This window comes from Dermacentor silvarum, chromosome 2, assembly GCF_013339745.2.
Source record: "Dermacentor silvarum isolate Dsil-2018 chromosome 2, BIME_Dsil_1.4, whole genome shotgun sequence".
Lineage (NCBI taxonomy): Eukaryota > Metazoa > Arthropoda > Arachnida > Ixodida > Ixodidae > Dermacentor > Dermacentor silvarum.
This window is the reverse complement of record NC_051155.1, coordinates 235,645,291-235,668,767: the sequence shown is the minus strand read 5'-3', so window position 1 is coordinate 235,668,767 and position 23,477 is coordinate 235,645,291. Positions and strand designations below refer to the sequence as shown.

Sequence of the window (23,477 nt, the reverse complement as noted above, 5' to 3'; positions counted from 1 at the left end):
AGTGAAAGTTTCCATGTATATTTATTTACATTGCCACACCATTCTATCACTAAAGTTGCTCATACCTTGTGTTACATTCTTGACGAAGTTGTTCCTCGGAATTTGGAGAATAACAGCCCACAAACAAATGTCATAAAACAAAACACATACAGCGCATGCCTTTTATGTTAAATATTCTCAAACTGAAATATTAAAAGTGCGAAACAATAACAGAAACCTGAAAATGGTGTAATTTGTTTGGCGCGGCTGTGCACTACCTCCAGGATCGGCCCAAACAAGAAGCCGCGTTTCTACCAGAAAGCTCGCCTTCGTGCATAGCGTTCGCCGCCAGCGTTTTCCTGTATACATCACGGTTACATAGGCTGCAATTGCCGGGAGGCGTGAGAAGCAGTCAGGGATCTTTAAATGCCACCGTGTTCCACTCTCAAAGGCGAAGCTTCTCTTTCCCTACCATGGGGAAAATATGTTTTTGTAGATGTTTTTTTTCTGAAGGAACTACTGCACTCAATATTTAATGTAATACATGAACAGAAAGCAAAATGAATGCACTTTTCACGCATAAAAATTTAGTAACAAGATGTATGTCATAAAAAAAGATATAAATTGTTAAAATCAAGATTGTGCGATAAAATTGAACAAAGTTTGTAAAGACATGCTTGCATCTACTAAGAGAAAATGTTACAAAAATTATGAGATATACAAAATGTATTGCCGTCTATTCTCCGAAAAAATCTAAATTTTTCATTGAACAGATATTTCGCTACAAAAATTTAACTGCAAGCACTACAGTTGGGCATGCAGGCTGCGGAAGCCGATGTTTCGGGCTCGTTTGCGTTGTAGTCGCTTTGAGACTCAAAGTCCGACGAAAAGTCAGCGTCCTCTGACTCGCTGCTATTACATGTATCGATAAGATCAGCCGCAGATGCAGCGGAATTGCGTGCGCGCTTCCGGAGCCAGACATTTTTTCGTTCTGCTTTGACGATCTCGAAACTTCGGAGCATGTTTAAAAATCACCGCTTGGGGGCACAAAAGGCAAACTGCTTAGAAAACAAAAATATAGTTTCTCCTCTTTCACGTCCGATGTCCGTGAGTGGCGCAGAAGGTCTCAAAAGCGGCATTTCAATCCACTGATAGCGGGCGATCATTTTTTCATTCTCCTTCGACGATTGTGAAACTTCGGAGTGCGTTTAAAAATCACCGCCTCGCTGTAAAAAAGCGAACAGCTTAGAAAACTAAAATACAGTTTTCCTCCTTCACGTCCGATAGCGCAGTATGTCCTTGAGCGGCACGGAAGTTCACCAAAGCGGCGTTTCAAACCATCGATAGAGAGCTAACCATGCCCAATGGGTGCGGTAAAGAAAGAGTTAAGCGTCCTCCAATTTTTTTTATTTTTTTTAGATTAAATTGGTGCGGGTTATTTCTTTCGTACAGTTTCTACGTTAGCATGTTGGCTGCAGACCAGAATCATTTGGACGATATTGCTGAGAAATCAAGGACGCCGCATGCCACCTAAGTCCTACACGACGAGAGACCGAGGAAGCAGCAGCTACCACCAAGGCCGGCAGGCGCGCACATCATCTATGCCCAGTGGGGGTGAGAGATACGGACCGCGCGCCGGCTTCCGAGAGCGAGACGGCGGCTCCCACACGCGCGTATCACGCGACTGTCTCTCCGACATCAACCCATCTCGCCCCTCGGCGTCGCCGTATCTGCTCCATCGAGGCACGCTGGTGACGTGGCGTCACGGCGATGCCCTCTCTTCTCATGCAACACTTGGCCCGCTAACGCTACAAGTGTTCCGATTCGCCCACTCTGCCCCGCCGAGGCGCACTCGTAACGTGGTGCCGTAGCCAATGGAAATTTAGGTGCCGTTTCGCAGCTACAGACGCCGGCTTTTTCGCTCAATGGGCCATTTGATGCTTTCACATCAAAATGGCGCGCCGCCTTGACCTGAAACTTGACGATTGTAGGTGTTCAACTACCTGCTGGACCCAGGGCGGCTGATGCCCGATGAAGAGCTGTACCGGCTGAGCCTGTGCCTGGAGCCACGACTGTCCCGGCTCGGCACCAAGGTCACGGCGTCCCCGTTTACCCCGTCCTATGCCTCTACCACCACGCCATCCTCGTGAGCACCCCTCACCACCACCCCATTCACCACCTGGGACCCACTGCCCCCACCCTAGAATCACCGTGCACCATCCCCGAGCAGGACTGCTCCCGACAGGCGCACCGGTAAGCCATACTCCACTCACAGGAGACAACCTATTTACACTGAATCTCGCGCATGTGTAGTGCCCCCAATCGCCAGGTTTAGCTGCCTTGCTCCAAACTGATGTTTTCGAAGCCTGTTAGTCGTAATAATTTTAGCTACTATTTGGCCACCTTTGACATCAACATTAAGTATCACAGTAGTGCCGCATAGAGTAAATCTTGAGTGAACTGCAGGAGACCTTAAGAAAGTTTCATTGACATGAAAGTTCATTCAAATGTAAACCACTCACACTTGTTTGCTATCATTAAGAAAATTAAATGTCATGACAATCATTTGGAATGGCATGTAAGTGCAGAGACCTTTGCAGGGTGGCACAACCGGAGCTAATATTTGAATGTCCTGGAGAAGCAACCTCCGCAAGTGGTGAAAAATTCGTACCGGGCAGCTGCGTGGAGCAGCGCATCACAACAACCAAATCCACGTTGCGAAATGCTAAAACGAATAACGTTTCAGTGTACCAGACCACGGCGTTGACCACCGCACAAATACACTTAAGTGCTTGACCGCGTGAACGAACATCCGCGAAGCTTGTTTTTTGATGTTAAGTCAACGTGTGGTCAAAACAGCGATACTTGACAAGCCCTCAAGGTCACTAAAAAAGTGACTATCCGTTAATTTTTCGGAGTCCGAAGCATCACTCACCTTATTTTCTTCATTTCATAGAAGCTTTAAAATACACTTATAAAATATTATGCAGACCCAAACACTGAGAATCAAAGTCGTCATGCGAAACATTTTGCAGGTAACTGGCTATCTAGCGCCGTTTGGGCTTCCACAATGTGTTACCTAATGATGCGACGTGTCCATGTAAGGCGAGCAATTGTGTGTGTGACGCAAGTGCGAGTGTGACAGAGGCAAGGCGATGGCACAACTACAATGATGGCTTGACAGTGACATTAGCACGATGGCAACGACAAATAGCATGACCACTTATACCAGCAAATAAACATTACAGCCTGTTCCGTTAAGAGATGGGTGACTCAAAATTTTGGCTGATCCCGAAGGTGGTAATAGAGAGGTTTAGCTGTGTCGCTTACGTTCTACTCTGCTCAGATTTCACATGCTGACGCACTGCAGAGAACACATATTTCACATTTTTGATAAGCGCGTCTTGTCGAAACGAGAGCGATGCGCTATCAACAAAATGACCAAGAAGCCAAGTGGACGCACCCATACGCTCCACTAAGTCGATTTTACAGCAGAGTGAGGAAATGAAGCGACGTTCCGCTTCTGACATGGCCGTTTTGCACACGCGGAATAGCATTCCTGCTAAGCGGTTGCGTGCAAATTGCTAGCGTACACCTGTCTGAGCAGAGCGGACCATGCACTCTGCTAAAGATGTCACATAGCGTCTCAAAGCGCTAGCTGCCACTAGGGATGGAGGCGGAAACTGGTGCACTGTCACTTTTATAAGTTGTTACCATGTCACATGACAATGCGCCAATCGTCTAAAAGCTCTACTTGTCATGAGAAAAGTATGCATGCATGAGTGGCCTAATTGCTGGAGCATATCGAGCCCTGGGTGAGGTTATTCGAATCTCTTCATCAGACAAGTAATTTTTTCTCAATAAGGACGCCCCATGCGAGGCTAGACAGAACCCAACCGCTATGTGCTTGGTATGAGGCAAAGAATGCTTTGCATTAAAAGCAGCACTTAATTCCAGATTGGTGAAGCACTTTCGCAAGACCTAACATGCATTACTTTGAACAGAAAACTGAGGTGTTCTCACGCGTCATTTTATGCGAGGTATCATGGTACACAGAAAGTTCGGGGGGAAAGGGGTGCGTGCCCTATGTGCTCACTCCCCCCCCACCCCCCTCCTCCCTGGCTATAAGGAAATAAAGATTTCTGACTAATCCTAGATTAATCCCTCTAGAAACCAATCTGGGCATTGAAAACTAAATTATCGAAATCGCAGAAATATATACTTGAGTGCGTTAATCGGAGCGCAGTACACCAAGTAGTGGAAGGGGAGGAGGAGAGATCACGTCAGCACTGCATGTCGCAGGAATAGCGTGTCACGGTGGCATCATTCTCTTTGGAGGGAAAGTGTGACAGCTCTGTTGGTAGTTCATATATAGCTGTCCTTATACAGTATATTGAGCTACGTGATGCGAGGCAAACAAATAATATACGTTGCTCAAAAAGTGAGCAGAGCACATCTAAGCAAAACAGGCAGAAATCTCAACAAGAACTGATGGTGGTATCTATTGTACTTTCGGTTCCAATTTTCAGCAGCACAAACGAGACTACCTGCAGGGGTCTGGTCAGTGGAGCCCAGAAGACTTCGCGCACCGCCCGAAACTGCACCAGTCAAGTTCCACGTGCCTCCTTCCAGAAGCAAGCCTGACACTGCCCTACCCCTGGAGAGAGATGCAATCCAAGAGGTTCAGACATCCACAAGAAAGCACTGTGTGACCAGCCTAGACGCGTGGGTCCATTACATGTAACTATACTGCACATATCCACAGCACCTTATCCCTCTGACCGGCAACGGTTGTCGCACAAGAGCCCTGTTTAATGCGCCCTGGTGCGCAAGTGTGACTACGTTATTCTTGCATGCTTTACCGTACATTGTCAACCAACTCTTATATGATCCACAGCATGGAATCGATGGAAATGGCTGAGGTCAATAGCAACAAACAGCCACTGTTTCGAGGCCAGCAGCAGTCAGAGCTTGGAGCACATTTATGTGCTTGCTGACTTAGCCAATGTAGCACACAGGATAAATGCTATGCGAAATTCAAGCAGTCATATTGTGCAAGAGGGTCTTGTTCACCCAAGCCATCGCTTCTAGCAACTCTCAAACACTTGAGATTTTTTGCTATGCTGCTGTGGCTGTCCTTTGCATAGACCTGTCTCAGCATTAGGGGCAACAGTCAAAAGCTTCGTTCTGTAGTCACTATTTGCTGGAGGTCCCACATAAAATGCACCGAGATTTAACAATTGAAACATGTTTTCAGAGAAAGAATTGCAAACCCATGATATACTGTCAGGCTTGTAACTACTTTCTTGAAGTGGTCATGACCTGCAATTAGCTGAAATCGCCTCGTTATATAAATATTGCTAATGCTGCAGTTTGTGAAAATGTCCCGTCAGCTTTCTGGTGTTTGGAATTCTGAGCTATGCTAATGGCTTTCATTATGGTAATAATCACCCCAACAGGAGGCACTGCCTGTGTGCAAATGAGCCAACAAAACTGGTGGCCAACGTTAATCGATGCTCATTTAACACTCAAAAAGTGAAACGAGAACCAGGAAGAAGTGTAGGTGCTAGCAAGAGCACATAGACAAAGCACTGGCTAGCAACCATTTGCTTACATTTAGATGAGGTTTTGCTTTGTCTCTGTTGGCACCTGCAGAATTGAATGAGCATGCGCAAGATTGCCCTACTGAAATTCTATATCTTGTGCAGTTTCCTAACAGCCGAGAGAAAGCTCTGTATGACCAGCTTAGACAAGTGGGCCCAATATGTGTAACTATACTATGCTTATCCACCACAAGGCAACAAATTGACATTAGAAATCATGTCACGTGTCTCTTTAAGGAGTTAAAAGTTTTCTAAATTTCAACACAGAAACATTACAGAAATACTTATCAAGGTAAATGAAAGTGGTAGATTATAAAGAGACGGAAAGGATGTCTAGAAAGAAGAGTGGTTAACCAGAGGTAGTTCTGGTTGGTTGGCTACCTTGAACAGGGGGAAGGTGATAGAAAAAGAGAGTTACAGGAACACAAAGTAAAACTGCTTAAACAAAAATGCAGCGGTAGCATTCCCAAAGTCTATCATATGTAACCAACTAGAGCAATGCCAGATATAGCCTTCTGCGTGGAGTTCTGAACATTCCTGTGTCCGTGAGGCAAGTGATGTGCGCAGTGCTCGATAGACTGGACAGCTGTCCACTATAAAAAAAATCTAGGAGGGTGCACCCGAAGTGGTAGACTATAGAGAGAGAGAGCAAGGAGAGGAAAGGCAGGGAGGCCAACCAGAAGAGCGTCCGGTTTGGTACCCTGCACTAGACTATAGGTTTCTGAAATGCCAAGCAGGTGACTTTTACCAAGAAGAAATGATGCTAATGAGAGAGGGTGGAGACGTGACTTAGGTACTCCGACAGCAGCTTCCCTTGACATCACGTAATTTGGTCGTGGCATGGTTGATTGCTTATTAAGAAAATATGATTACTAAAGGAGGGCAAATCTGACTTTTCTACACTTTACCCACACAAAAGGGGCTTAATCATGCAAGGATCCTGAAAGTACCACATTACCCAATATTAATCAGAACTGCAGTTTTGACACGATATTCAAAAGGTAAGTTTTTCTGTCAATCTCTCCACGAATTAGCTACCTTTCCTTTTTGTTTTCGCCAAATAAATGCGAGGAAGTTCTGATAGGGTGTTTCTAACTTAGTGCTTCAGTATAATGTTCCTTCAATATCTACATAACAGGATCATTAACAAAAAAACACAATTCAATTCTTAAAGTCTGGTGCATTTTATGTAGACCAAACCAAACACAGGTTGGAGTAATCTTAGCAGACATCAAATATTGCCAGAAGTGAGCACTCTTGAAAATTTTAATGGGAGCTTGTAATATGAAGGCAGAGTGGGTTACCACATGTTGCTATGACCATTTGCACTTTGGAATTACAGGTCTCTAGAAATCTCTGCAGAGTTGAGTGCACATAGAGAAATAACATGAGCGAAGCAAGAAGTGCACATAGAACTTCTACCAGCAACTATAAATGCACACATAGAAAACCAAGCTTATTGTGTGAGTCAACTGTAGTGAATTAGCATATTCACTACAGTTGGTTCACACAAAAAGTATCGCAAATCAAACCACAAATATTGTGATTATCTTATTAAGTCCAAGGTGTGAAAAAAAAAAAAAAAAAGGAGTTTGGTCTCTTAAGTAACAGTGGTGCATCTGTTTCAAAAAAAAAGAAAGGCTGGCTGGCTGGCTGTCTTCGGCCAAAATGAAACAAAATTAGGAACCCAAGATTATGGCATCTGATAAGTTTCATGGCATCCTTAGCTTTACTCTTGAATGCACCCCCACAACTGCAACCACAACACAACATTAAACAATTTCAGTACAGCTGAGGACAAATCTTTAACTCATGACTGTTATTATCTAAAACAAAAATCAGATGTGTACTACATGCACTTGTGCAAGCTACCCACTATTCTCAAATTTGGAAGATTGTGACTGCACAAATAATCTCCCTCCAGACTGGACAACCATAGTCATTGTGAGCTTTGGGGCTTGTAGCACATCATGGTTTTCGATGTGCTCTAGATACAAGAAAATGAAAGGTCCTCCTCTCAGAGATATGATGCAATTAAGCTAATAACATGCACAATATATCAAGCTCACAAACAGGTACTTTCACTCTGCATGCAAAATTCCACAATTACAATTTAACTAGTGTTGTCAAATTTCAATTTCAATTTCATGAGTGATAAAATATGTCGAAGCCTTTTAACGCACTGCACAATGTGTAACAATTAAATAGCATGAATGCACTGCATTAGATAAAAAGACTGCACTGCATTATCCCCGCACAATTCTGCTGCTTTTGAAACCAGTACTTAGGATCAGCACCTTGAAAATGCCACCAAAAAGCTAAGAACTCCTTTACAATCAAGTCAGTCTTTGTGCGGAGAGATGCAGCTATGACAAGAGACAAAGCAGCTGTACTTTCCAGTATCCTTTGTCATGTTCCTCGCAATATTTTATTAACATGCAAGCTCCACACTAATACGATCTCGCATGTTCCATGCAGTGTGCTGTACAAGGATTTGAGTACCTTAATGTCTGCATTTACTGCATGTTGCACTGACATAAATGACATTGTGGGCAACCTGGAGAAAGTATACACAGAAATGTATATGCTATATATAAAACTGTTGTTTGTTGAGACATCTTGCAAAGTATATGTGCGTGTTGGCATGCTTTAGTGAGGCAGTGAATCTTCATTGTGTCCTTCCTTGAAAGCACCACTGCTTTAACCGAGCTCCCACACTGCGAGCAATGGTATCACAAACTCTGTTTCCAAGTTTCCAACAAAAAGAATTAGCACAGTCTACGTGCAGCCATAGCTGTTGTTCCCAGCAACCTCCTCCAGTGACATGAATCTATCTGTGCACTGCAAGATATATCTAGTGTTGATTGTTAATGACACAAGACTACATTCAACCGTAACAGGATAACTTTGGGGGCCCATGCAGTGATGAAGGATGAGTTTTGCTTTGGCAAGGAAGCCAGGAAAAGGCTAGGGAGAAAACTTGCAGAAAGGGCTGTAGTAGAAAAGAAGAGCTTCGCACTACACTGTATCCTGCATGTGTGGTGCTCTACTATCTTTTCTTTCTGGGCCATGGCTCAACACTTCTCAGTAGCATGTAAAGAGAGAAGAAAGAAAAAAGGCTACCACCAACACACATATATACACACATACACACACACACACACATTCTCACACTTCCACAACGATAGGGCATAAATCAAAGTGGTATAGGCGTCCACGCAACCGTTGCGCCACGCAGCATTGCTACTGCGCCACAAGCACGCAGACACAACGGCTATTGGTGCAACTCAAGGAGCTGCCAATGCAGCACTGAAAGGCTACGATTTCCCTAGATGACGCCAAGGCCTAGATGCTTGAGCCTTCTACTGCAGAGATTGGAATGGAAGCTAGCTCAAAACTGTGTCCGCACCAAAATGGGATCAGGTACTAAGCAGTATGACCCAGTAAAACCACCAGTCATGACCAAACATTTTATGTGTTGATTCAGCTGTTGCAAATATAAACTTTCTTACCCAACATACTGTCATGTTTAGTAAAACGCTTCCCAAACACATTTCAGAATGTATTTTATTGGACACTGTTGTTCAGCACCAAGGTGCACTCAGTAAAATGTTGGATCTGTTTACCAAGACTGGGTCACGCCACTTGGCACCCGTGCTGTTTCCGATCGTTCAGATTTTTGTGCAGATACAATAGGGGTGATCGGGCTGCTGTTGATGGCACACTGTTGCCATGAAGTTAAGGCTCTGCTACATGTATATATTCCACAAATACTGTTATCCCTGTTACATTTTTTTCCTGTTTCGTAGCTTCTGAACTTGCTCAGAAGTGAGACGCGATTTTCTCCTGTGAGCGGTGACTGTCCGATTTCCCAACATTCCGTGGAAATGCAATTTTGTGGGATGAATGTGACATTGTCTGTTGCTGTATATCTGGGCATCCCTGTACATATGTGAAACTTGCACATCTCACCATCCTCTTTTTCTTTGGCATTGCTCAACCACGACACGAGAATTCTCGAAAACACAGCGTTGAAACTAGGATTGGTTTCGCGTCACCACCGTGGAAGATGGTGCCTTCTGAGAAGCACTGAGATGTTATGCAGCGTACCAAAGTCTAGTTTCCGCACATGCTCGCTGGATGTACTCAATAAACATAATCGAAATATAGCTCTGTTAAGAGGGTGGTTAGGCTTCTCATCTTTGCTGTTGAACATTTCAAATATTTTTTGTTACCAATACCGTATTGTTGCCACTGGTGGTGTCCCAGTGTTGGGTTTCATGCGCCGTGCAATTCATGGTGGTCATCATATCAGCAGAGTGTTAAGGTGTGTTACTGTTGAAAAGAGGTTACTTCATGTTGATACCCAGATGAGGCAAGAACGATATAATAATATATAACTTCATGATGATTGCAACTCCACTGGTTCTACTACACACGTTGACACAAGCACATTCAAGGATACCTAGTTGTTTAAGTACTACTGCTGCCCATGAGAAAGGGCAGGTAAGACCGCATATATCTGTTTGTTCTCAGCTCATTCTACTTGGTGGAAATATCTACTGAAACACGAACCGTGATCAGAGTACTAGCCAGAAAACAATAATAAAAGACGGAATCCTTAAACAAATACTTGGCCCAAATATTAAAGGTCAATTGCAACGAAATTTCGCTTTTTCTAAATTGGTGATAGGCGAATAGTATAGTATACTACTAACACAATTTTGGCAACGTTGCAGGGCTGGTAATAGTCTAATTTCTTATTAGCAGCCCTTGAATAGCACCTAAGCAGACAACGCGTGCACTTGGTGGTTAGCAGATACGATGTAAATCACGGCAGGTGGCAACCTTTTCAGTGCACTGTGGGCAGCCGCTGGCCCAGCCTAATTTTGGCGGTAATGCTGAGGAATCGCACTGGCTTAAGGTGTTGGGTCATGCATAATTTGTGGCAAGCAGTACTAATGGTGTTTTTCCTTTCTTTTTCTTTCAGTTTCAGTATCGAAAACGTCCACTTTTGCTGGCTTTTCCGTGTCGCATCCACTTGTATTTCAAACAAAATCTTGCACAGAGGCAACTCTATACCTACACTATCTGAAACTAGGCCTTATATGTAGCTCAACATTTTACTGCAGTTGGCTTTTAAGTGCAGGTAAAAACATTGCTTTTTGACGCATTCCATATGTTGTCTGACTTGTTCGCGAATGACACACGTCATGACACAAGTGTGCCGATGAAATTATTTTGCTGCACAACCAATTAGCTAGGCTTTCCAGGGGGAATGCAAAAGCATCCATGAGAACAGGTAGCATCAATAAGGGTGGGTTGAATTGCTCGCTGCAGCAGCCGTATTTTCATGGGGGCAAAATTAAGAAACAGCTAGTGTATTTAGATTTAGATGCGCCTTAAAGAATTCCAATTGGTCCAAATTAACCTGTACCCCTACACTACAAGGTCCCTTATAGCCCACTGTGCAGCCTCAAGAGCCCAACAAGTTAAATTAAACTAGAGTGTGCGCTCTTTCAGTGCCACCTTGTGAACTTGATGCAGACGACTTGTCTCCCATGGTGTTTGAGGTAGTTCTGTGCTGTTTATCACATGCCTCTGAACAGTGTGTTGGCTTCTGGTCAAGAAGCATGCTACATGTTTTAGAGCAGGAACATTAACTAAGCCTGAAACGGAACACAAAATAGACTTGACCTTCTTGATGTTCATGCACGGTGTAATATTTTAAACCCAGCAGCATTCTCTTCACTTATTTTTCAGTCATTTCAGGAACTGCTCTGGTGATTTCAAGTGTTTGACTTATGCATGTTCATGGCTATTTAATGACTATTAGTGTGTCTTCAAAACCATAACATGCACAAAGCTTTGAACACATAATGGCTCCCTTTACATGCACAAAAGTGCAAGGTTCCTGATATACCATAGCTTGGGACAACAATTGGCCAAATTATTAGTTCTTAGATACAACAGTTTCAATAACTTAATGTAGGTAAACAAATACAACTGAAAGGGTTGTAGCCATCAACAGAGGAAGCTGTAAGCAGCAGCAGCATCTTGAAACACAGTTATCTTGGTTGTGCTTTCTGCGCGATTTCAATAGGGCACAAAGTTTTTTAGAAGCCCGGACTCGCGATCACTCGCGCATGCTGAAAGTAACAGCGGCTGCGCGCAACGCGGCAATGACTTAAAAGGACGCGCAAAGTTATTTGTGCCACTAAGCTCCTTCTTGCTTGCATACCATTTGCAATCTTTGCAGGAAAATAAAAAAATAATTGCTTCAGCATAATCATTATTGTTTTTCCATGCAATAGTCTCACTCAACTTTCCAGCCCCATATACATTCAGCATTAGCATGATCACTGAGAACTGTTTACTCGGTGCCTGCTATTTACTATTATAAACTCGCACAGGTTTACCAAAGAGTCAGTTGAAAGAACCTTAGGCTTTCAACCACTTAAAGTAAACTACGCTACTCTTCAGAGCTCAGTGCAAGTTATGAGCAGCAACCTATTGTATGCATGTGTCATTAAAATGAAACAGTCACTTGTCCACAAAAAAGCCCACAACTTGGTTTCTGCACCATTCCATGTTTCTAGGAAGGCATATCAAGGTGAGCACTAGCTGTTCAACCGGGCTCCTATTATTTACAGTGCTTATATGGCATGCATGATAGCCGCAGATAAAAGCGCAGATGACATACAAAAAAAGAAGAGCGAAACAACTGTACAGATTACATTAACAGCCCACCCTCCCTCCCTTTTACACCTATAGCCTACATCCACTAGTGTACCACACATCATGCCAAAATGCAGCATTTTAATTTTAAAAAGTAAAAAAAAAACAGGGACGTCACTGTTTCGTACGTCTGCTTGTGGAACACCACCTCACTCACCCTCGTGTGACCGTTGCGATACTCATGTAGCTAGAATGCTTCGAAAAGCTCACAACCTAACAGGCCAGTTGGCCAATAGCTGTAGACGCTTCCTGCAAGAGATAAATGGGCTTGGGGGAGGAAGCTTTTGATGTTTTTCTCCTCCGAGATGCCGAGAAAGGGTAAAAAAATGTGGGGAGAGGCAAGGGGACGGAGAAGGCACCACACGAAAGTACTACATACACGCAGACACGTGTACACAAGCGAGCTGCAGTGTAACATAAAATGTAGACAGACTACAACTAACGAACGCGATCAAGCAGCAGATGCTTTTTTTTTTCCTTCTCCTTGCTCCACTTTTGATGGCCTCCCCATCCACATCAAGGCGTGTCCATTTCCCAAAAGCATGTTTTTTGAAGAGAAATAAACACTCTCACATTTCCCACCACTTCTTTTATGTGTACATTGTCAGAAACTGTATTTACTGTCAAGTGGTGGTTGAAAAGCCTCTGTGCATTTCGAGAATGTATATGTACCTACTTTTCATGTCGTTTCATTTTCCATTTTCTTTTCTCATGACATGACCTGTCATAGCACTTACATTGTCTGTACCTATAGCATTGCCATCCATGACCTCTTCTTTTATGTTCATTTCTGAAGTCTGGTTCTAGCACTGTTTTTGATACTTGAGTGCATTTTCGGGTGATTTTGTGACATCTGTGCTACCCTATGTCCTTTTGCCCTACATTTTGTCTTTCACTTGTAACAATGAAAAAAAAATTGCCTATCTCTAAAGTGTGTTGATATCACAGCCATGCCCACCTCAGTACAAAACCTACTTACTCTCCCTTTCATCATAATAGAGCCTGCATATTTCCAGCTTGCCTACATACAGCTAACACTGTTTGAAAAATTAGAACTTCACATGATGAAAAGGTACATTTTACAATGAAAACTTATTTCCCTGAGACCATCATCTATATATAAGATAGCACATTCGAAATTTAATTATCAACATAAAAACATCAGCAGTGACTTCTATTTTATCATGTTTTCCTTAAAAAAAATTTTGTAATAATAAAACACGAATTATTTTACGTCCACTCTTTTGGCACTGTTCACAGGTGCACCTGATTGAAATCCACTTGCATCATGTCAAAGATTACAGCTATCATGTGCAACAGCCTCTACAGCAGAGTTGTAACAAAGAGTGCTTCACACCTCTGCTTGAGTATCAGTGTAGCTGTTGAACAAGCTGGTATATCATAAGAAACCTCCTGTACATTCCATGCAACTTGTCCTTTTAAAAAACATTTCCTTGCACAGGTTTTGTTGTTGTCCCGTGACAATCACACCAATACTAGTTGAAATGCTGTTCGTGTTTCTTGATTGTTTGCCCTCTAATTTTTTATTTTTTTTTTTTTTTGCATTTACTTAAAATACTGAGTCGGGTTTGATCCTGTTGACTGTCCTGAATGAAAAATGCATAACGAAATGCACACTGTTCATCGTTATCTCCTCCTCTTTCCATGACTGTACATTCCACCGTCAAGTCCACGCCTTGAAAAGTAAAACTACTTTACTTCAGCTGACACTGTGTTGCTTTTCTTGCAAAATTCCCACAACTGGCTGCGCAGTGCCACTGCTTACATGCAAAGTCCACTTGATGATGGTGAACACAACTACAATGTGGTAGCATTCTATATGCGAGCACAAACACAACTAGACTAGGAGCATGCGAGCAGAGTGCAAAGGTGATTCTAGTCATCTGTAGTGATGCTATTTCTTACAAACTCGTTTGGCCTTGTAAAATTTCTGCTGCCATTTGCTTCCCATGGTCACACTTATGTACCAAAGCAAACTTGCAGCACCAGCAAACATATACAAGCTAATTACTTCAAAAAGATAAGTCTAAACAAAGAAACTAAAGAAAGCATAACTGCGAGTCGGCCTAGTTGGAACAGATTAATTTTTAAAACTTTTTGTGCGCAAACAAACAAGGACGAAGAAAAGGAGTAACACAAGGACGAGCACTTTCTAACAACTGGTTTTATTTTCAAAGAACCACCTGCTTAAATACCCACAGATCTGCATGATCCAGTCAATAGAACACGTCAACAGCGCATATAACAACACTTGTGATAAAATGCCGCGTATCAGCGCTACCCGCGCCGGGTAGCACTAAACAAGTTTTAATACCTTCCTCAAAGTCTGGCATCCTTACAAAATGGAAGTAGGGCATTACACTTGCATCGAGCTGCCTGAAGACCACTTATGAATAAATAATATAGCACAGTGCCTGCTGCCAGACTCCGCTGTTTGAAGTTTCATAGCAGCAAATAGTGCTTTCTTCAAAAGAAATGGCACTCGGCAGCCCTAAGTGACATTCATATCTTAAATGGTGTCCCAGGACACACAGGAGGTGCCTCTGTGAGGAAGTACTGCTGTGTGATCAGACGTGTCCCTAATGGATGCCCCTGTGCATGCCTACTGATGGTAAATTCTCAAAATCCACTATTTCATGTGACAATGTCCAGCACACTATGTCACTGGGGCAATACACATCCAAGACTGGCATAATGTGCCAACTCAAGAATTCTTTCCATCCCATCTAATTGGTTTAAGCATCATGGAACATGATTTTATGGGGCAAATTTAGATGGGACAGAGCTAGATACAAAAGACAAACACCTTTCAACATTTTGTACTGTGTATTTTGTTCTGTCCATTCAAAATTTGTGCCATAAAATCATGTTCCATAATACTTGTTCTCAACTAATCCATCTTATTGCTGGGTAGGCAATTCAGAGGCACTTAATATAAGGGGACAGCATAAGTAAATATTTTTGTAGTTTTTGTATTTAATTGGCACTTCTTGCTGAATACAATTCAATATCTCGTTTGTTTCTGTAGGAAGCTTTTATACTTGAGCAATTTCCTAAACAAAGTGGTTGCTTGACACGGCCACTTTTTTTCAGTGACTAGCCATATATATATACTCCTGTTGCATCAGAAGCGGGCAAAAACAAAACATTGTTTTTTACCCACCATTAACATGATCTTGAATTATTCTCTGGCAACACTGAAACCCACATAGGAAGTAAATTCAGGCATTAGCCAAGCTCGAAATGCAGCCACAAGCATGTGGAACACATTGCTATTGCGTTGCTTGTGATGTACAGGGTCGACCACTCTTAGGGTGAACACGGCTCAGCGTGGCCGTGCTCTGCGGAGCGCCAGTCCGTCTGGCGCGGCCGCGCATCGAAGCGAAGCGGCACAGGCACACAGGTGCCTAGGGGAGGTGCTTCGCGTCGTCTGCTACAGAGCGGGAGCGCGTCGCTCTTGCTTTGCTGTGAAATACACTTCACTAAACACAGGCAACCGAGCACCCGAGGCGTCGGCATCGAGGGAAAGCGCGTTTAACTGAAGCATTTTCCGGCTGCATTTGCCGACAGCTTGTGAACAGCCTGCTTAGTCAATATGCATAAACAGAAATAAGCTTGTCAGCACATAAATGACTTAGCTTTTTTTTTTTTTTTTTTTGTGATGAGGGTAAAAGAACAAAGCTATTTTTTCTGCCTCTTTAGCAGGGTGGGGCCATTTTATTTTACTGCCACAGCTGTTGGTGCAGTGCATCAGGACAAACACATCAGGAGCGCTTTTCATGATTGGGCTCCCAACGTGATGAGCCTAGCGCGCCGTTTCGCGCTTCTCTTGATGCCATAACGAATTTGGTTAATTGAATTAAGAAAATGACCAACACCCGCCATAAATTTCACCGAAAGCTAGAGAATGATTGTTCCATCAAGATATGTTTTTACTTTAGTTTTAATTATCTCATAACATCACCTTTTTTTTTAACAACGGCCCCCCGACTTCAAATATTAACTATGCCCGAAAAAACTCTAGTGCTTAGTAAATCATTAGTATTGTCTACGGTATCAAAAATATAAAAATGCAACGGAAGCAATTTCTACAGAACATTTCATGATTACTATAGCTGGAAATTTGGAAGCCTTAGTAAAAACATTACACAAAAACAATATATACGAGGGCAAATCAGAAAGTCTTTGCCACTATTTCTTTATCCAAATTACGACTGTAAATGCGAAGTCAACATATCCATTCCCAGCGGTGGACCTTTCTTGGACCAGCCCGGCCTTATCTGCCTGTAGCTCCGCGGCATGGCGCTGCTGTCAGTTGTTGAAGGTGGCGGTTGTGCTTCACCATCCACGGCCGCGAAGCAACGAAGTGTGCAATGAGCAACGAAGTGTGCTTTGTTTTCTATGGTGCAAGGGCTGAACGCCCATCGAAATCTACAGAGAAATGCAGCCCACATATGGGGAAAGGTGTCTCGCTTTGAGAAGCGTGAGGTGGTGGTGTTGCGAGTTCACAAAAGGCCGTTAAGACTTGCAGCCAAGACAGCAGTCCAACGGTGGTTCCACATTCAGCCAGATGAATTCTACCACACGGGCATCTCAAATTTAGTGCTGCAATGGGACAAACAGTATAAACCGGTGTGGGGACTATGTGAAAAAAAAGTGTAAGGTACGTAGAATAGTACATATATCTGTAATTACCTGCATGTACCTTATTTTGGCTAATAAAAAATAGGGGCAAAGACTTTCTGATTCGCTCTCGTATTTCCGAGCAAAATATCTGTGTTCAAAGAGCTGCAAATTCTGAATACAATGATTCCAGTATGACTATTTTGGCGCGCTCAGTTCCAAAGAAAACAGGTCATGAACATGCCTAAAAATGTATCGTAGGTATAGGGCTTACCCTGTTCCCAAAGACATACATTCGAACCTCAATATAACAAATAGAGATATAATGAATTATTCAGCATAATGAAGTATAAATAGAAACATTTGTTGGCTAGGCTTATTTTGATGAGTATTGTTCTGCTATAACGAAACTAAAAATCCTAGGTTCGAGACCCCCCCAATATGGGTCATAGTGAAGCGAATATTTCTTCACTCAGCAGCGTGTGTTTTCTGTAGATCTACAAGAAGCTTCTTTACACCTACGTTTCCCATAGGGCCCACAATCGCTTTCACTAGCACACAAAATGTATCTGACACATTTATCCTTTGTAAACACTGCAACTAGAGGATTTCAGCTTGCATGACCAATTCTATAGCTTTGCATTAAAATGAAATAGAAAACGGTTCGTGTGCATGGTTGATTTTTATTCCCAGCCAAGATCTATTAACAAGATGTTTGATGAGCTAACACAAAAGTCTACCGTGAGGACTTGCGTTTTTTGTTTTTCTTGACACCCTTGTGAGGTGCTGACTTTCGAGACTTGCCTCGTCCCTGCTTAGCTTTCAGCTTCCGGATCGCTCTTTGGCTCATCCAAACAGGGTAAGAGCCGTGCTCATCTCTCATTGTCTTGGGATCATATTTTCGCACAGGCTTGTCAACGTCCATTTCTGTTGAGGCTTGCCCATCAGCTGTGGCAGAAAGCATCCAGATTAAGCAAGCATTGAAACAGTTGCACACACAGAGACATACATGTACGGTGCTCACGGAATGAAATGCGACAAGAAAACTTTAAGTAGAGCACTCAATATGTGCAATTACTTGAGAGTACCACATCATGTCGCAACAAATCTGGTCACTAAAGGTGATGCACTCTTATCTAAGAGTGCAAGCCAAAATGATATCAGTGTAACACGAACTGCAGACGGTGAAAATAAGAGTCTGCACACTTGTTAGCCTTAAATCAACACGCTTCATTCTATGAGCACTGTATACATGCAATGCACACGTGCAATCACCTTCAAAACCTATGACCCTTTAAGCAGTACTTTTAACAGAAGTAGTCCAGCTGTACATGCATAATAACGGCCAATGATCAAGAAAACAAGTATTGCTAGCACAAAAGCAGGTCTCATTCAATTTATTGCAGCTATGTACAGTACGGTCCACTCTTAGAGGAAACACGTGAACGCGGGGCCAGCGGTCCGCGGGGCACAAACTGCTGGCGAGATTCCGAAACGCGGAGCATGCGCATAGATTCATAAGGGCGGTGCGTGTCCCACGTCGTCTGCTACTTCTCCGCGCCAGTGCTCGGCGCACGCAGCGAGCACTGGCCCTTCCGGCTTTTTTTTTTTTTCCGCAGTATGAAACAACTGATACCAAACCCTGCCATCCGCATTTGAATAGCGGACATTTTATGGTTGGAAGGGCAAACATGGTATGCCTGCTGCAGCGGGTTTCAATTGCCTTATCTGATATGAAAAGTGGCCAGTTGCTGTGAACGCTATGTGAAAAACATACGACTAGCTTATTGGTTAGCATTGTCACAAGGTTGCGGAAGTGACAGGCTTCGTTATCACTTTTGCAGAATTCTACAGTTAGGGGCTGCTCAATTACCATTATTCGTGTAAATTTTCCCAGCTGAGAAAATTTGCTTTATTCTTGCACAGGTTCGCATTTTTTTTGGTTTTCTGTTTTTTTTTTTTGCAATTTACAGAGCATGGACGAGTGCCAACACATCAGCTTGGCATCCTTCTAAAGTCGTGTGGCTAGTTCTGGCCCCATATACCCTGTGTCATAAAAATATAATGAATAAATTTTCGCCCATGTGTCATTCTATGCACACCTTATTTCATTGTGCGCACGTGTGGGTGTAACAGAATAATTTTCACAAAACTGCATGTCCAATTGATATTGCAAATATCTGAACTATGGAACTTCTGCAGACATTGCTTCAAAGCGCAAGAACAGAGTCGAGTTAAAACTGGCAAGAGACTGCAGCAACAAAAACTTTTTTTTCTGCTTGCTGATTACTCGACGAGCAGCAGGCAGAGTGGCAGCTAGATAAATCCCCACCGAGGGAAAACGGATGTGCTCTCCAGCGCTTGCCGAGCGCAGAGGCGGAGAAGTGGCAGACGAAGCGGGGCCAGCGCCGCCCTTACGACTCTATGCGCATCAGCCGCGTTTACAAATCTTGCCACCAGCTAGCACCGCACGGGCCGCCGGCCACACGCTCGCATGTTCCCTCTAACGGTGAACCGTACTGTACATAGTGACACCTCTAACACAAACGATCCCAGGATAATATGCTTCTGGCCATCTGACATACAGCAGCACATACTGACAATGGTTTAATTTGCGATTACAAACACAGCTAGATGCCTATAAATCCCCATCTAGTCATGCACTTTAATCTAACAACATTAATAAGTTAAGATTTAGTAGTTACAGCTTTGTTGTCAATGAAACCTTGCAACATGATTTTATTTGCCAGACTGCATTTTTCAATAAAAGCTTGCATTGTTGCACTTTGCATTGTTGGGAACTTTTTATAACATAGTTTGCACGCGCGTCACTTCCGGTCCGCTCCGCGCGAGTGTCCGCCATTGCTGGGTACTTGCGGCGTACCCGGCAGCTCGCGCTCCATGTGTTGTTGTTGATCTGAGGTTCCATCTCGCGTCGTGATAACGACAATCGGCGCAATTTTTCGTTGCCACACAAGAAGTAACACTGCAAAAAAGAAGAACTACGCAGTACCAGGCATATATATATATATATATATATGTCTGCTTTTTACCATACGTCATAACAGAACAACTCGAACGCGCAGTTCTGTCGGAAAAAAGTAAATGATCGTTGGCTAGCCTGGAAACCGGGATACATCGGAATCATTTCCACAGCCCGAATGACTCCTTTTCAGATTTAAGTAATGAAATCAGTTCATAGACTCAGTAGCACAATAGACCAAAAAGAAAATTCAGGCGAGTTGACCTACATTGCATGAGCGTCGTGTTTGTTGTCTCGTTTTCTTTAGCCCATGCGCTGCCCGACTACAAACCAAAACCAATGTGCAAATTTTCTGCTCGTCAAAAAAAAAATTTTAAAAAGAAGTAAGACCAAGTGCCTCATGTGCAGCCGCTGCAGGCATGCCCAAACACACATTAAGTACAGAATGTCGCTGAATGCTTACATTTTTGGGGCTGCTTGTGCTTCATGAAACAAAATATTCATTTCGAGATATAACAGTGCACAAAAACGGCACCGCCACCACCAGTGTTGTGTTTCACCAGCTTGTGTTTCACATGCACACGCACACACACACACACACACACAAACAGAAATATTGTGCACGCATGGTTGAACTCGTGCGACAAGCAGGGACATTTGTGGATTTGGAGCAACGAGGCAAGAATGTTTTTACTGCCGCACGCAAAGGAACTTGCTTTCATTCATTTCGCTGAAGATGGTGACAAGTTCCGCCGGCGAGCACTTCACTGATGTGTTTCTCACCCAAAATAATTGTTAACCCACAGTGATTTGCAGGCCTTCATTTCTTGCAGACTGACGCAGGTCGCAGTAAGCGCTAGGTAATTATAATCATATCCACGTGCGTTGTGCCTGCCAGTGCCTTGGGGTCTGAAGTCGCATCCGCACCGACGCGCAGTTTGTACGAGTCCATGCACACCGTTGCACATTTCAATCTTTGATTTATGGCAAGCCCGCGTTGGCCGGACAAACCCATCTATGTACGATGGGTGAAATTCGGGGCTCCTAATTTTTACCATCATGCAGCTCCTAGGACCATAAACGTGCGGCGCTTATTCGTCGAAGCGAACGGCGAACATAGAGCGGCACACAGCGAGGTACCCAGCAATGGCGGACGGCCAGTTCAGACGACGGATGTGACGTCACGTGAAAACTATGTAGACAAAAAAGAAGACATGTTTTATCTCCTTTGCTGTCATCTGCGTATTCTTTGTGCTAGAAAGTTCACATTAGGTCAAACCAACTTGCCCAAAATCAGCAGTGTTGCACTGTTGTTTGCCTGATTTGTCTGGATTTTATGAGTGACAAAAAAAGTCTGCTTCTCTGCAACAGCTCACTTCTGCGATGGTAAAATGCGCTTATGATGATAGTTTCTTTTCTTTTTCTTTCAGTCAAAGTGCACAGTCATAGATTCTGTTTTGCTGCGAAATCTGAGTGAAAGCAATGCAGTGGCAAGCTCTAAATCTTCTTTTACAATAGTTATGAGTTAAAACGCGTCACAGCATTCTGAAACCAGACAAGCACCAGCAACAGCACTACCATCACAAGGCTCACTGAAAGTGCTCTTGCCCGGGAAATTTTGTGACAGGAAGTATGTGTACATGGTTTGAAATGGGTCACTGATGCACGCAAGATATAAAAGGGGGGAGAAAGAATTATGTCACAGTTCCATACTGAGGAAGGAAGCAAAAGAAACCAACACGCACACGTACATGCATAACTGAAAAACGAGAAAGCTAAGGCAATAGATGCCTGGAATAAATGCACTTTGGACTAATTCTACACATGATCTCAGCATGTGCCTGGGTTAGAGGCAATCCTACAGTGATTAGGAAAACTAATGCGTCGAAAAACACTATGAATAGGGACATAAAAATGACAAAATTTTTTCCAGAAGTGCTCGCGCTTATGTGCCTTCACTTATGTTGTGTGCATCATCGTAGCTGGTCCGCACCCATTGTTTGTTGAAGCTTTCCTTTGCCTTCTCACTTTTTCGCTAAGTTCTTGACACCGCGTCTACCTCTGCCATAACGCCGAACTTAGGGGGGCGCAACCATGGTTGTGCGCTCGATTTCTTTTTCGCATTCTGACAGTGGGATTTCACCACAGCCCACAAATCAATTCGTACAAACCGAGGTGCTACCTTAATACCGCACGCGTATTTAACGTATGCGTAGAGTGTACTAGACGTATGCGAAAGCGTGGCTCGTTTTCATCGGCAGCCTCTGCGCACATGCTGTGGCACTGGATCGCTTTATTACAACACTACTCATCTGAACGAATAGTTCTACACGCGAACATTCAAAACCACACTAAAACAATGTGGACATACATACCTTGAGTGCCCGATGGCTCACTGGACTCGACGGCACGGTCGGCGACTTGCTTGCCATCTACGATGGTGCACATGTCAGACATGTCAACGTCGCTCTTGGAAGTACCAGCAGCAGCAGCCAACATCTCCTTCAGCTTGGCCAGTTCTTTCACGGAGTAGCGCTCCCGCTTCTTTGCGCGCATTTTGCGTTTCCACTTACTCCGCAGACTCTTAGCCATTATTCAACCTACGATCCACGACAGCACGGACCACGGATTAGAACGTAGCTCCAAGCACGCAGAAACCGCAAACGCCGTCAACGTGCTCGACCAGAATGGCCGAGTGGCTACGGCACTGGCTAAAGCTACAACTAATTATACGGCTGGTTTCGGTTTCGGTCATTTTGCTTCACTTGCTTCAAAACATTAAGCGGAGTTGCTCACTACTAGTACAGTGTACTAGAATGTTCTAGTTCACTATACAACTAGCGAGTACGACAGACGCCTTGAACCCATCGTGGTTTCAGAGGCAGCATGCGCATACGTGCTGTACGTAGCGCAATTCGAATCCATTCTGTTCCTGTTCCATTTCCCCATTGAAATGGCACAACCCACTCTGGGGGATCGGCTATGAATCGGGTGGTGAAAAAATCCATTCTATCTGCAAGAAGCGTTTACTTCCTCATTACCGTGCAGCCGCGGATGCACGAGATTTCTGGTTCCTTTTTTTTTTTTCCGCACGGCCGCAGCGATTTATTGGCATCGCCTTTGAAAGGGGGCGGTGACAAATAGTCAATAGTCACTTAGCCTGCTTGAGTTACTCAGGTATGAAACGCGCGAGGCGCGGCCTGCCACGTCGCCCGAAACCGGTGTGAGGCGCCTAGGTCTCCGCGCCACCGTAGCGGCGCCACTGCTCCGGGACAGGCGCGCGGGTGGGAGCGTTTCTTTGCGGCCGTCCACACGCTTCGCGCAGCGGCCGCGCTTCGTGTTTACATTTTATTGACGCGAGAGTTGTGCTTTTTGTTTTACTTTCCAAAATATAAAATATCAACGCTGCCTGCAAGGGTATCAATATACCCTGGAGTCGGTATTGGGCCGCTAATAGGCTCACATATAGGCCAGGACGGCCCACTTCTGCCACTGGTTTTGAGCCTTAATTATGACCATCGTTCAAGAGA

At 43.8% G+C, this 23,477-nt stretch overlaps 2 protein-coding genes across 2 annotated transcripts in view; one reads left to right on the top strand and one right to left on the bottom strand.

Annotated features, from left to right (window-relative positions):
• Positions 1-15,303, top strand: part of LOC119442879 (ras-specific guanine nucleotide-releasing factor 2-like) — a 323,001-nt gene extending 307,698 nt beyond the window's left edge. The window contains exons 30-31 of the mRNA XM_049662434.1: positions 1,971-2,232; positions 4,509-15,303. Coding sequence (XP_049518391.1) covers positions 1,971-2,129 — 159 coding nt within the window. The 3' untranslated portion in view covers positions 2,130-2,232; positions 4,509-15,303. The remainder of the gene's footprint in view (positions 1-1,970; positions 2,233-4,508) is intronic.
• A 2,324-nt stretch (positions 15,304-17,627) lies between these two features.
• Positions 17,628-22,645, bottom strand: LOC119442878 (protein LLP homolog). The gene is made up of 2 exons (XM_037707924.2): positions 22,323-22,645; positions 17,628-17,912 (listed from the first exon to the last, which is right to left on the bottom strand). Exons 1-2 carry the CDS (start codon positions 22,537-22,539, stop codon positions 17,701-17,703), a joined length of 429 nt encoding a protein of 142 aa, XP_037563852.1. The 5' UTR covers positions 22,540-22,645; the 3' UTR covers positions 17,628-17,700.
• Between the last annotated feature and the right edge of the window lie 832 nt (positions 22,646-23,477).

Coding starts and splice junctions, on each gene's coding strand:
- LOC119442878 (XM_037707924.2), bottom strand. CDS start 22,539: ATGGCTAAGAGTCTGCGGAGTAAGTGGAAACGCAAAATGCGCGCAAAG. Junction 17,913..22,322: donor TGAGCCATCGGGCACTCAAG/GTATGTATGTCC, acceptor TTTCTGCCACAG/CTGATGGGCAAGCCTCAACA.